Here is a 15,080-nt window from a genome sequence, read left to right as displayed (position 1 = left end):
GCTTTACCGAATCTTTCCGATAACATACGGAAAAATTTGGCAGGAGGAGTTACTAGTTGCGGGAGGAGCAAGAACACTTTTTACAACACTGACTGGATAACTTATGATTTGCTACATGTTCGTTTCGTTTATATAAAATGCACTTACGCACCTATTTCCAAAAATAACACAAAAGTCTACTTACCGCATGCAACTCATGACCCGGCTGAGACTTTTTAATGAAATCCAGCGTTAAACAAACACTCACGCAAAAGGTCGCTGCTACCCCGGATAAACAAACAATATCCATCGTTTCTATAATGTTGGCTTTTTTCTCCTTACATCCAAAACACACTTTTTCTTTCGTGCCATTGTTGAGTTTGATATATTAAAAAAGCTGTTGCATGAAGTTATGCCTGTGACTCGGCCATCGCGCTTCCGCTGATTGACGTATGGGCATGGTTTTCCGGGGAAGTGCCCATAAAAACAATTGATGCGTATAGCGTACCCCTGAAACGTCAGCAGTTACTGTAATCGAAAAAAAACTTTTCAAAACTTGTACGAACCCTGGTGAAGTGCATTCGGCACAGAAATACTCTGTAACACGTCCAACTGCTTTTTTGACACTTTGCCTATGTGTAGCATGAGGAAACAACTCTTAAACAGTGTTAATAAGTCAGAATGCATAAAATATCGTTGAACCCCCCTTTAAAGGTGTATTGTGTAAGAAGGATCTCTTGACAGAAATGCAATATAATATACATAACTATATTATTAGTGGTGTATTAAGACCTTACTTCATGAACTGTATTGTTTTTATTACCTCAGAATGAGTCATTTTTTTCTAAATACATCGCAGGTCCCCTTACATGGAAGTTGCCGTCATTTTCTACAGAAGCCCTAAACGGACAAACTTTTCTATAGAGCGTTGTTTTAGATGACGACATGTTTGTCCTGTGGCGGCTACAATATGCGTTTTGAAATTGAGGGCTGAGCTGTTTGTTGCAATATCACAATCTTACCACTAGATGCCGCTTAAATGTACACACACCACCTTTAAAATGTAGCCTTATAAAGAAACTTTTCCTTAAAGGAATAGTATGTAGAATTGTGGCCAAAACTGGTATTGCAATCACACAACTGGTGGCCAATACACAACATGACAACATAAACATCAGTTGAGGGCTGCAACTCCACTTTTTAAATGACAATATCCTGGCCAGACCACTGTTGTCAGTGATATATATAAGTATTTGAAATAAAAATTATTTCTTAATGTCTAGTGACATATCAGGGCCAATTTATGATTAATTGATATACATTTCTTACATACTGTTCCTTTAAATAGTTCTTTGAGGAACCAAAACACGGTTCTTCTGTGGCACCTTTTTAAAGAGATTTTTAAGATCTTTTTGATGATGCTAAGGTTGTAGAAATGAAACGTTTCTTATGTAACACATGAAAGGATGATGGACAAGTCTGTCTTGTACTGTGTGCTAGACTTTAACCAAAACCACCAAGATTTTATCAACTGATTTTCGACTCATGGGTTCATGTAATCTGTAACTCAGACAACAAAGAGTTGTTTATATCAGAATGTGCCCACAAACCATGGATAAAATTGTATTTCTCCTCTGTAATCCATAATGAGCATCCAGGCTGATCTGCTCAGGGTTTTGGATGAAGATGTACACTCAATATCTTCCCTTCAATTCTGTTTGCAGCCCCAGTAGGGGGTATTTCCACAGAGATGGGGGTATTTTCACAGCAGTTCCCCCCCAATCATACCCACGTTTCTATGACATTACCAAAGTTTCTAGACCTCGGGAGTATTAATTGCCCCCCACTCATCCACCCACCCTTTCCTTTCATCTTCGCCTTTATTTGCGTTAGTATCCGTAGTTATTATCCTCACCGCATCACTCTGCTCATACTCCTTTGTTCCTTTAATATTCCTTCTCTCTTGCTCTTTTTACGCCTCTCTCTCCAACAAATCCCAGATCTCCCTCTTCATTAATTCGTCACATTGGTGTTTTTGATTCGCAGTAGATAAGTAGACCGCATCTCTTTGTGTAAACTCTGTCCGGTTTGTTCATTAGAACCTGTTCGAGGCGTTTTACTGTCTGGCCCCGAGTCTACGGTAATGACAGGAAGGGTGGAAGACTTGCGAAACTGATTTGCATTTGCACTGAAACGATGCTGCGTGCACTGTGGCATATCAGCCTTACTAAAATCTATTAAGCATCTGCATTAACTGCCAGTCATTATTAGTCGAGGCTCAGATGGATTCTTGCCATGCTTTGCACAGGGAATGTTGGAACATCAACGTTCCGATTAACTTTATTGTTTGGAAAGGTTCAATTAGAGTCGCTATCATACAGACAGGTGTATCTTTCTCGTCTCTTACTCGGTATGTGGGTTGGTGGGGGGGTGTGATGAACTGGTTTGTGAGAGGTCTGATCAAAGCTTCAGACTGGTTCTTTACATATTGTTTTGATTTACCATTCCATACAGTCTTTGCTTTTATAGAAGGTAATTTTATTTAAATGTTGTTTTGCATGCATATTAGTGTGTGTATAGACAGTTTCAGCAGTAACAACATAAACAAACGCTTTTTTATAAATGTTTGTAGTTTCTTGATTTGTTCTTATTAAATTTTTCCCACCCTTTTTTTGCTGATCCGAAAAATTATCCGATCCGCCCCTCAAAAACCGTAAAGTGATCCGAACCGTTTTGTGATCAGTCACAACCCTATTTGACGTGACGTTAATTATTTTGTGTCCGTAATATGGTTCAATTAAATGTAAACGGGTTAAAATTTCTAAATAAATTTGCAGATTATTTGCATACATTCTCTTTTTTGAGGACCAAGTCTAAAATTTCTGGTTTTATTTCATTTTGAAAGAATATTTGGGGGATAATTGCAAAAATGTCAATGTGGTATAACCGGTCTGTGTCAATTGGTGTAACTAGTTTTTTTTTTAAAGAAAATATAAATATATTCAAAAAAATGTGGAATAAAATATCCTCAAGTTTAGTGTAATATTACATTACATTATTTGTCAAAGATTATTTAGAAAACAGAGCTGTTACACATTACGCTTGCATGTATGATTATGCTTGCATGCCATCTAGGTGGGTAAAATATTTAATATTCTTTGGGGCAATGGACGGTTACACCATTTGACATTTTCAGGTCTATTCAGTCTTAACTTTCACAAAAATGGTGCAAATGTAATTTTTTATTGCATAAAATTAACATAAATACACTATGTGCATTGAAATAAGCCTAGTGCATGCTTTTAAATTTTTTTTTTTTTGAATTTCTAATTTTGCCAAACCATTTTTGTCACTGACCCAGATGGCTGCCAAACCTCCCTTTACATAGCGGTGATACATGATCGCCGTCTCCCCTCGCCTTTGGGAAACCAGAACGAGGTATTTTCTACGAGATATTTGTTCAAGAGTTCACTTTAGCCACTAGTCAGACCATTAAGCAAACAGAGACTGGAAATTAAGTTCTGTCCAGACCAAGCGTGCCGCACAAGCAATGAAAACTGAAGCCAAAACGTCTCGATCGACTTGAGACCAACTAAACAATTTAATTACACTTCAATTATTTTTTACTTTTTTACGAAGCTGGTTTCTGTCATTTACTGTCGTTTTTATCACGCTAATGTAAATTCAAGTGTTTGCTTTTAAAATAAGTTTGTTTTTAGTTAGTTATTTAATGCAATAAAAACGGTGTTGTCAGTCATGATTGACAGCTGTGATATGCGCATTCTGCGAGAGTGAGGGCGGGGCCTTGCTTTCGCGGCTTTACTTCCTGCTCAATACTGTGCAGGACTGGTCCCAAAATTGCTACTGCACAGACTCAAGACCCAAGATGTCAGCGCCGTATTGGGACACTGGCGGCTTCACGTTTCACCAATGCAAGAGAGCGAACGGCCGTCGTCCGTCTTTTTTTACAGTCTATGGTCCAGACGCGTCACAGCGACAATGAGCATGTATCCAAACTACACAAAAGTCGTTTGTTTATGTTATTACTGCTGAAACAGTCTATTCATAATTTTTTACGTATTATTATTTCTTTAAAATGTTTAAATCATTCAATTACTGCAAACCATTGCGATATGCATATTGTGATGTGCGACTTGCTTTGCCGTCAATATCTGTTACAGTAAATTGGTGTTTTTACGGTAACTTCAATATATCTTGCTGCCCCACTTCAATGTCACTTTGTCAGACAACTGTCTAACAAATGCATAAAATGCCAATTGAAACGATAGCAAAAATGTGGTGGTTGCATTGGTATTGCTATTTTTTTTGTCACATGCACTATAGTTATCCTTGGCACTTTGTGAACAGATCCATTTTAATAATTTGGTAACAATAACACTGAAAGTTCTTCTTTGTTCAGTCGAAAACAAAAGCAACACTTGAAATGCCCTGACATTCACCCTGGAGTTTCTGAAGCATTTCTCTTAAAAAAATGTGAACATCTAGTCGGCCATTAATGTCATTACATTGCAATACATTGGGATGTAATAGCTGTTAAATGAACTCAGAAATGGACCACAGGAGAGATCCCATACTGAGGTTTAAGATGTACATAAATATTTAGCATCGGAGGCACAGAGCCGCAGTGGCCTCAAATGAACCGTACCGAGTCAAGTGATCAAATCTTTAAACCCTATCTTTATTATTCAAGGGAAATATTTTGGGCTATGATGACAGCTAAAGTGATCTCTCTGGTGTGTCATTTTGTTTGACAGATTGTTCAGCGTCAGCAAAGCTGATCTGCATGTAAAGTTCGTCTTTCAGTGAAATTCTTCCCTCAAGTGTGACCTTCTTCATACTTCCTACCTTGTAAAGTGAAAAGTTGAATGTGGCCCAAATTCGATTTTGCCAGATGCTTTATAGTGTATCACAAGCTATACATTTAATCAGTATATGTGATTGAACTCGTTGCCTTTGTGTTGCTAACGCTCAGTTGCAGTGTGAGCGTATAGCTTATCAACTACATTTGCGTTATTTTTCTTTGTGTAAAGAATCAATAGCGTGCATAATCCTATGAAATGATGTGTTTTAAAAACCTCTCTCTCTTTTGCAGGCTAGCACTGTACGTCTATGAGTACTTATTACATGTAGGAGCCCAGAAGTCGGCACAGACCTTCCTGTCAGAGGTGAGCCAACGTAGGGTTTTATTTAAACTGCGACTTATCGATGTGCCATCCAGGCACACGGCCTCGTAAGCAACGGCTGCTTCCCGCGGGACTTCCGCTAATTTAATTACACGCAGATGATATGCTGAGCAAGCAGAACACATTAGACGTTCGGTGTCCACTTAATAGGATTGGTAGAGAGTCAGTATGTCGCTGTAAGAAAACGACTAAATTGGTTGAGCGGCATTAGCATGTTGATCGTCGCCTTATTCCAATTTTACGAATTTTTTTATATATGTATTAGTGCTTTGTTTTATACTGGCGGCTTTAGATACTATAATTAAGTTTTATGTGTGATATAGGGGCTTTATGAAAGATCACAATCATTTATGCCTGAACGAGTTTTAAATGCCTCTGAATGTCGCAGATGCATTGTGGGATAGATCAGTGTTAGGAAAGCCATGACATTTTGAAGAGCTGATATTTATAGACTCGCCGTTATTTGCATATGAGTCACACACACTTAAGTGTACGGGCCATCTGAGAAAACACAATGATATCCAGAAAAGGGCCGCAAGCGGTGCATGTGGTCTCGTACGTTCAGATTAGTAGGTTACCCCATCTACACGTCTCTAGCGAGACTATTATAAGTGAGCTAAATTGCATCTTGATACGTTTTTGAAAACCAAAACAAACAGCAGCCATTTTGGTTTATATACGCTTCAAATGTCACAAATGGTGTTGCAACATTGAACTAGCTGTTAGTGGATGTAAGTGCTTTATTATTAAAGACGATTGCCAATAGCAAGTCAAGTAATTTTTGAAGATGGCCTAATGAAGAAACACCAAGAAACAAGACTCAGCACTTAGACACTCTTATCTGCCAATGCTGATAACCTTAAAAATGGCCAAATATCGACCCTAATGGCTCTCTCTAAAATGTGAATTTTGCAAAATAAACCAAATGCAAAGTGTGTTACCTGTAAAGGTTTAATGCTGGATTGCTCTGTCGTCTCTGTAGATAAGATGGGAGAAGAACATAACGTTAGGGGAACCTCCAGGATTCTTACATTCATGGTGGTGGTAAGGTTCATTTTTTTTCTTTTTTTTTTAGATTGCATTGTTGAATGTTTCTCATTTTAATGCCTATTGTTGTTTTTCCCCCGTCTGTTTTGCAGTGTATTCTGGGATTTATACTGTGCGGCACCTGAGAGGAGAGAAACCTGTGAGCATTCCAGCGAAGCAAAGGCATTCCACGACTATGTAAGTGAATGTATGGATCCTGTTTAAATGGCAACGTTGGCTACTGCATGGATGGATGAAGAAATGCAAGACTAGCAAAGCAGCAAGATATATTACAATTAGCGAAATATCAAAATATGCATATTGCAATGTTTTTTAAAAGTTTTTAAACGTATGTGACCCTGCCTGTGTAATCCAGGCTAAAGTTTTATAATCTAATGATGAGATTTGGAGCATCAAAGTTAAATTTCAACCATTAATTTCACGGTATACCAAGGGTTTCAAGGTATACCAAAGTTTTAAAGAATCTAAGATTAGATTTTCTTTGATACTGTTTTCAAGGTATGAGATATGTTTACACAAAATTAATTCAATCATTAAGTCATTCATTTAATAAAAGTAATTATAATATAAAAATACGACATAAGTAATTGATTTGATGTTTACATTTAAAGGGCACCTATTTCATTGCTAACAAAACTTTATTTTGTGTATTTGGTATACAATGCGTTTGCGTGGTTTATGGTTAAAAAACAAAACATTATTTTCCACATACCGTGCATTTTTGTAGCTCCGGATGTTTCTTTCTTCCTGAAACGCACAGATTTGAAAATCTCTGTGTCCCTGATTGGGCAGCTAATCTGTACGTTGTGATTGGCCTGTATACCTCTGACATCAGCCGGAAATGTGACAATCCTTACCATGTTTGAAAGATTCGCTCACAATGCAATGCTAACAGAAGTTAACTTACAGGCTGTGAGTCCGAAGCAGGATGAATTATGATAATGTCTGTCTTTACTACATCATCAATCCCAGGAAGTAAACTGTTGCCTACAATCCGTGTGTTTGTTGTAGTCCAAGAAAAGAGATTTACGTTGGAGATGATAACTCGCATCATTGTTTACTTTGGAGTTTGTACCTTTTGTATATTGTTCACATTTACTAATACACACCTACACACCAAAGGAAATCTAAAAGCGTGAATCGGAGAATAGGTGCTCTTTAAAAAATATATTACAATAATATTTTTCTGGAAGAATATTTTAATTTAAAGGCTTTATTTTTAACGTGGCATACATGTTGGTGCTTAAAAATAATATGTGTTGTGTCCAGTTGAAAAGTTGTCTGTATATGCAGACATTTGGAAAAAATACATTTTAGTGTCGCAATGGCAAAACCGCAACAGTGTGAAACCGTAGTATTTTTGCTTATAGTTCCAATGAAATGAAAACTTACAATTGTTATTTTTTATGTAATATTGCAGTGTTTATTATAAACTATTTATCCGTGTAATGCTGCGTACACACCAAACGCGAAGCATCGCATTCCTCGCTCTAGATTACTCGCAAATGTAACTTCATTTCATGTTAATTTTTTGCTTGAGTTGAATAACTTTTTACTTGCGCGAATGAGGCGAATAGCGGCTGTTTTGGCGGCAATCGCGCCATCCATTTAACGTCATTTGCATCGCCCACGCGAGTTCGTGTCTATTCGCGTCTTTGCATTGACTTTGCATGTAATCTACTTGTGCAAATCGTTGAATTTTCGTTTAGTGTGTATGCTTATGTGTGTATGTTATAGTGTGTAGTCATTTTTTTTTTATGTATGTGCCCTCATAAACTTCTTAAACAAAATCTGCAAATGAACTTCAGCCCTCTTGTGGCAATCATTCTCAGTTGACGTCAGTTAGACGGCTTGGGCTGGAGCATCCGTTAACTCCGCCCCCTCCTATTACTGATTAAAATGCCTACTCTATATCTAATCAAAGCATAGTGGAAAACACAAGCTACGGCCACTATGTTCCTTGTGTGATATTTATCGCGCTTCACTCGGAAATACGTCACAACCTGAAAATAAACTAAATTGCGACCCCCTTAAAGCCACGAGGACTTTAAGGTTATCATACTGCCAAAATCTTATACCACCCCATGCCTAGTGCTTTTGAATGTAATAGTTTTTACGACGCGCTGCGATGCTAATGTGAACGATTATTAAAAACAAATAATTGATTATTTAAAAAATTAGTGCTCGTGTGCACGCCTCTCTCTGTAGAAAACAGTAAATCACAAAAAATTACTTTAGCAGGGGTTTCACGGGCAGAGTCACATATTTTAATAATATTTATTGAATATCGCATTATTTAGCAAGTTATAACATATTGTTTTATTGTGTCTTTAATATTGTGTAGCCTTAAAGGAATAGTCTACTCATTTTCAATATTAAAATATGTTATTACCTTAACTAAGAATTGTTGATACATCCCTCTATCATCTGTGTGCGTGCACGTAAGCGCTGGAGCGCGCTGCGACGCTTCGATAGCATTTAGCTTAGCCCCATTCATTCAATGCTACCATTTAGAGATAAAGTTAGAAGTGACCAAACACATCAACGTTTTTCCTATTTAAGCAGGTAGTAATACGAGCAAGTTTGGTGGTACAAAATAAAACGTAGCGCTTTTCTAAGCGGATTTAAAAGAGGAACTATATTTTATGGCGTAATAGCACTTTTGGGAGTACTTCGACTCGGCGCAGTAACACCCTCCCTCTCCCATTATGAGAGGGAGAAGGGGAGCAATCCGCTTAGAAAAGCGCTACGTTTTATTTTGCACCACCAAACTTGCCCGCACAACCACTCGTCTCAAACAGGAAAAACGTTGATGTGTTTGGTCACTTCTAACTTTATCTCTAAATGGTACAATTGAATGAATGGGGCTAAGCTAAATGCTATCGAAGCGTCGCAGCGCGCTCCAGCGCTTACGTGCACGCACACAGATGATAGAGGGATGTATCAACAATTCTTAGTTAAGGTAATAACATATTTTAATATTGAAAATGAGTAGACTATTTCTTTAATGTATAGACAAACACACAGACAAAGATTTATTTCAAAGTTTAAATTTAATCACAATGCAAATGATATTTTCTTAAATGAAGGGTCAGTTATGGTTCTGCCGCTACAACATTTAAAAGTGCTTTGATCTGAGTAAGGCCAAAAGCATGTGAAGGATTGCTGGCACATACGGGAAGGAAGCATGATTCAATTTCCTGTGTACCTCAGGCTGTGGGTCACCTTATAAACAAGAGCACGCAAAGGCAAACATATTTTTCATTGTACCGTAAAGGGTGATCGAATGTCCTATTAGGAGCTTGAATACCTTCAGTCAAACTCTTGCACAGTTTAGAAGATGACTAAATCTTGCTGCGATGCTAAAGATCGCTGGTTTGGCCGGTCTCCGGCTCCAATTAGTCGGATTTCCTCGGAGAGCGTCTGGAGTGTGGGCACAACAGGAGTAATTACAGAGAGCTTTAGATCCCTAAACACGAACATCTCTGTCCAATAGATTCTCTGGATTTGTGACTAATTGCAAATGCATTTTACAGCAATAACATGGAATAACTAGATGGGAATGTTACTTCATAGTTGTTTTAAAGAAACCTTCTGAAACCGCTGCAAATGAAGCACATTTCTTTCTTTTTAATGTTGATGCATTTCCTTCTAAAAATAGTAACGGGGGACGGGTCACATCAAAGGGTTATTATTTTTATTGGCTACTAGCTGTACTTGTCACAGCCGTGCACATTGTTTTATTTAAGGTGACACTATTTATTTTAATGTATGCACAATACAGATTATGGAAATGGGTTGAGATTGGTGCTTAACGTTGACCTTGAGAATGTTACTATTAGATTACCAACAGCATGCATGTGGGTAGTTGACATGTAAATGTGTCATACGGTGTGACATAGCGAAAATGTAGGAAAAACTATACAAATAGCTTGTGAGAGATTTCTGCTATGTCACACCATATGACACATTTATGGTTTATTTGTCAACTGCCCATGTGCTTCATTTCCTGCCAGTGTATTGACAATGCTCATAGTCAATGCAGAAATGTGTGATATGTCTTCAGCGTCAGTACCGTGGCTCCGAAAGAGGGAATAAAGCCCTTCATCCTTTCCTTCTCACCTCTCCTCGTCCTTCTAAAAGAGAGATAATCTAAAGAAAACTTCCAGAGAGTTTCCTAGAGGTCACTTTTTAGGACAATGTCAAAACTTTGCCTTTTCGCCATGGGTGCGAAGCGATGAGGCACAGTTCCTGGTTGTGGCTTTTGGTTCAGATATGTTTGTAATTAAATACTATGGTATTACTTTTTACATCCTGTTTTTTTAAACGGTATGTAACCCTAAAAGAGTAGTGTGCTACATAGTTGTCACATCACTGCATCACTTTCATATCATAATGGCTTATTTTTTTTGTTAATAATGAATAATGTTAATTCTCATCAAGGTCTAAAGTTGAAGATTAAATTGAGTCGTCTCTGAAGACTCAACTCGTTTTGTTTAATTTTTATTTTGACATTTAAAGATGTTTTACTATTTAAAAGCTGCACAAACTTTTTTAATTTAAGGCTTAAAATATCAAAATTAAAAAGATTTTATTATTTAAACTCAGTTGTGTGTGGCTTTTGCACTTTTAAAAGTACACTTCTACACATGAATGCCCTAACTAGTGCCTTATTTAGCTATAATAAGTGAAAAATAAAGTAATATTTTTTATTTTATCCGATTAGTCGATTAATAAAAACGGCCGATTAATCGATTATGAAAATAATCGTTGGTTGAAGCCCTAGTAGTGATATATATATATCATGATATGAAACTAAGCTAATATAACAGTATTAGTATAATATAACATATAAAGTTTTTTTGTTATTGTTGCGGGCAAAAATGTTTGATCTTGCGACACGTTTTCTTAAAAAATCCGCTGGAATATGCAGGATATTTATGCAATTTTATGCGTTGAAATTGCGATGAAAAACTGTTTTCAACTTGCAAAAACTGTTGGCAACTTGCAAAAACTGTTTGCAGCTTTTGCAGCTTTTCATTGATGTTCACGTCACGTAATTACGTCACTTCATAACGTTCCCATGGCAACAGGGGACATGGCTGCGCACGTGTGAAGTAAATGCAAAATTTTTTCAATTCTGCTAAGATATATATGACACTTTGCTACAAAAATGCGGGAATTATGAAATCATGCATCTGCATCTGAAATCATCTGCAATTTATGCGGCAAAAGGTGCGGTGTATTTAAAAAAAATGCAGACTTAATTATGCAATCGCATAATCGAAAAATCTAATTAAGTAAATATTTATGTTTTATCTGATTAGTCGATTAATAAAAAAATAAAAACGGCCGATTAATAGATTATGAAAATAATCGTTAGTTGAAGCCCTAGTAGTGATATTAATCATGATATGAAACTAAGCTAATATAACAGTATTAGTATAAGATAACACATAAAAAAATTTTGTTTTTGTTGCGGGCAAAAATTCTTGATTTTGCGACACATTTTCTTAAAAAATGCAATGGAATATGCGGCATATTTATGCAATTTTATGCGATGAAATTGCAGGAACTTGCAAAAACTGTTTGCAACTTTTTCAGCTTTTCATTGATGTTCACTTCGTGTAATTACGTCACTTCATAACGTTTCCATGGCAACAGGAGACATGGCTGCGCACGTGCAGAAATCTGCAATTTATGCGGCAAAAGTACAGTCTATTAAAAAAAATGCAGACTTAATTAGGCAATCGCATAATCAAAAAATCTAATTAAGTAAATATTTATGTTTTATCCGATTAGTCGATTAATAAAAAAATAAAAACGGCCGATTAATCGATTATAAAAATAATCGTTAGTTGAAGCCCTAGTAGTGATATATATCATGATATGAAACTAAGCTAATATAACAGTATTAGTATAATATAACATATAAAGTGTTTTTGTTTTTGTTGCGGGCAAAAATCCTTGATTTTGCGACAAGTTTTCTTAAAAAATCCAATGGAATATGCGGCATATTTATGCAATTTTATGCGATGAAATTGCAGGAACTTGCAAAAACGGTTTGCAACTTTTTCAGCTTTTCATTGATGTTCACGTCGTGTAATTACGTCACTTCATAACGTTTCCATGGCAACAGGAGACATGGCTGCGCAGGTGTGAAGTAAATGCAACATTTTTTCAATTCTGCTAAGATATATATGACACTTTGCTACAAAAATGCGGGAATTATGAAATCATGCAAGCCCGGCATATTTTGCGCGCAGAAGTTTATGCGGCAAAAGTGCGGTATATAAAAAAATGCTGCCGCCGCATACATATGCGGACTGAATAATGCGATCGCATAATCGCGTTTTTCTGGAGGGACTGATATAAACGGTTTACACATAAAATAAATGTCATCTGATGTGTACCGTCACACCGCGACTTGATGCACAGTATACAGAATGCACTGCATGCTGTTTTGTTCATACTCTTCTGACACTTTGTCACATTCTCACACTTGTGCTTCTGCATTTTGGCTTCAATACCTGCGGTCTGTAACCCCAGTATTGGTTTATTTCCAGCGTGATGAATTCTCTGTTGGGGGGCATGTTAATGGTGTTAGAATAAAACCATATGCAGATATGCTGACCGAGTTTGTTCTCCATTATTACTCGGTGTCGCCGTGTTCGTTGGGGTCGTCCGGGAGTCCTAATGCACTGTGAAGTCCCTCCGAGCACTGCTGAACAGCATCCTAATTGATCCTTAGGCAGATATAAGGGTTTAATGCGATCTGCTCGTGAATAATGTCCCATAAGGACGTTGGCGCTGGTTTCCTCTTCACGATAAGAGCCAAGCGTGTGGTTTTCATATCTCGGCACAGAGAGTTGCAACACGCTCTTGGACCGTCCTGATACTGTTGTTGGTTAGGGATGCGTGTCATGCTAGCAGATGATGCAATACCAATGCATTTGGCCACTTAAGGCTCACGTTAAATGACATTGCATTAAATAACGTGCAGTGCTACTGTAGTGCTTTTAGGGTTTTCTGGTTACTATGGGAGTGGATGGTGACCCAAAAGTGTTAACAAATAACTCCACTTGACTCGTGTCGTATATTTTAAGTGTCCTGAAGGCATAAAGAATGGTTTAGGGACAAACAAACTAAAATATTATTCATTAAATGATGAAAGTCTTGACATGTACCTCTCTTGCGGTGCACATCTGTGAGTCTGAACTGTTGTTTAGTCAGTTTTAGGATGTTTGCTTTTTTACAGTAAGTGTCTTCAGGACACTTAAAGGAACAGTATGTAGGATTGTGGCCAAAACTGGTATTGCAATCACAAAACTTGTGGCTAAAACTTGTACTGCAATCACACAGCTGGTGGCCAATACACAAAATGACAACATAAACATCAGTTGAGGGCTGCAACTCCACTTTTTAAATGACAAAATCCTGGCCAGACCCCTGTTGTCAGTGTTATAAGCAGGGTCCGAAATTAACACCCGCCAAGCGCCAAATGCGGGTAGATTTTCCGTTTGGCGACTAAATTCAAAAGGCTACCCGCCACACTGGCGGGTGATTTTCATACCAAAATATTTATGCAATATAATGTGTTTGCCAGTAACTGATCTGGGAACGAGGTGAGCTAGCCGCAGAACGTCTCTACGCTCCAAGTCTCGCACTAGAGACGGTCTGTTGCTAGCTAGTACTGCAGGTAACTTGCGGTCTGCCGCTATCTGCTGCATATTAGCTATCAAATGAAAATGCATCCCCGCCCTGCCCGTCGGGCTATCTTGACTTATAGGGAGGAAAACATATATTTAAATGCTTATGCATTCTTTCACAGATTTGGATGGGTAATAATGGTGTATGAAATTCAGGCATTGGGAATTTAAATTACGTTTGAGCGCGCGCTCGAGTTTTACTTTCGCGATCGCGCGAAAAGACGCAGTACAGGAAGCAATCCGTCATGATTTGTCATGGATTTGTTTGGCAAATCCTCCAACTTCGTCCTGTCAGTCATTACTATCCTCACGTAAGAAAATTAAATCTCTCGCAGCAAACTTTAAAGTGATATAGATTGTACGGGCAGTGAAGAGAGTGACTCTGTGCAGAATCTCTCTTAAAGCGACAGTAGCCCCTGTTTTTCTGATCGAAAAAATGATCCAATCTGTAACTGGATGATCCAAACTGTGAGTTTTGTGACCCACTAAACCACTTTTAAATGGTGATTAAATCTGGTGTGTGGGGATGAGCAGGAAAAGTTGGTTTACATGGAAATCCAGTCTTTTTGTTTGTTTAAAAAACAACAGCATCAAAACAACAAAAAATTTGTGTTTTGATAGATGTTTTGTCTTAATATTCTACATTAAAAGTACTGTATTTTTTATTCGGGCTACATGCATTCATTTTGGGCTACCAAAAACTGAAGAGTGCCTGCCCAAGGGCTACCAGGGATTTTGAAATTTTGCGAGCCCTGCCATGAATGCAGCAAATTAAATTAATGTACATGTGACAAAAAAGGCTGTTTATTATTCTGGCCGGTAAAAAATGTGTTTGGCTGGTGGATTTTTTCATCTACCAGTCCCCGTGGCAGGTGAGCCAAAAAGTTAATTTCGGACCCTGGTTATAAGTATTTGAAATGAAAATGATTTCTTAATGTCTAGTGACATATCAGGGCCATTTTATGATTAATTGATATAAATTTCTTACATACTGTTCCTTTAAAATATACGAGTATTTGAAGCTTGAAAGGTTTTCTGGTTACTATGGGAGTGAATGGTGACTGTCTCAGTCAACGTCCACTCCTATAGTAACCAGAAACCTAAAACCACAATTAAAAATCTGTGTTTGGGTTTTGAAGGA

The 15,080-nt window shown here is 37.5% G+C and overlaps 1 protein-coding gene across 4 annotated transcripts in view; it reads left to right on the top strand.

The window, feature by feature from the left end:
• Nucleotides 1-15,080, top strand: part of ssbp2b (single stranded DNA binding protein 2b) — an 88,481-nt gene that overhangs the window by 11,601 nt on the left and 61,800 nt on the right. For 3 of the 4 annotated variants that reach the window (XM_073874520.1, XM_055207694.2, XM_055207695.2), the window contains exons 2-4: nt 5,093-5,165; nt 6,166-6,227; nt 6,323-6,407. The exons of the other annotated variant lie outside the window; for it this stretch is intronic. In XM_073874520.1, the coding sequence (XP_073730621.1) occupies nt 5,093-5,165; nt 6,166-6,227; nt 6,323-6,407 (220 nt within the window). The remainder of the gene's footprint in view (nt 1-5,092; nt 5,166-6,165; nt 6,228-6,322; nt 6,408-15,080) is intronic. 4 annotated transcript variants of the gene reach the window in all.

Source organism: Misgurnus anguillicaudatus, chromosome 12 (assembly GCF_027580225.2).
Source record: "Misgurnus anguillicaudatus chromosome 12, ASM2758022v2, whole genome shotgun sequence".
Taxonomy (NCBI): domain Eukaryota; kingdom Metazoa; phylum Chordata; class Actinopteri; order Cypriniformes; family Cobitidae; genus Misgurnus; species Misgurnus anguillicaudatus.
The sequence above is the reverse complement of the archived record's forward strand: the minus strand, read 5'-3'. Positions and strand labels throughout refer to the sequence as shown.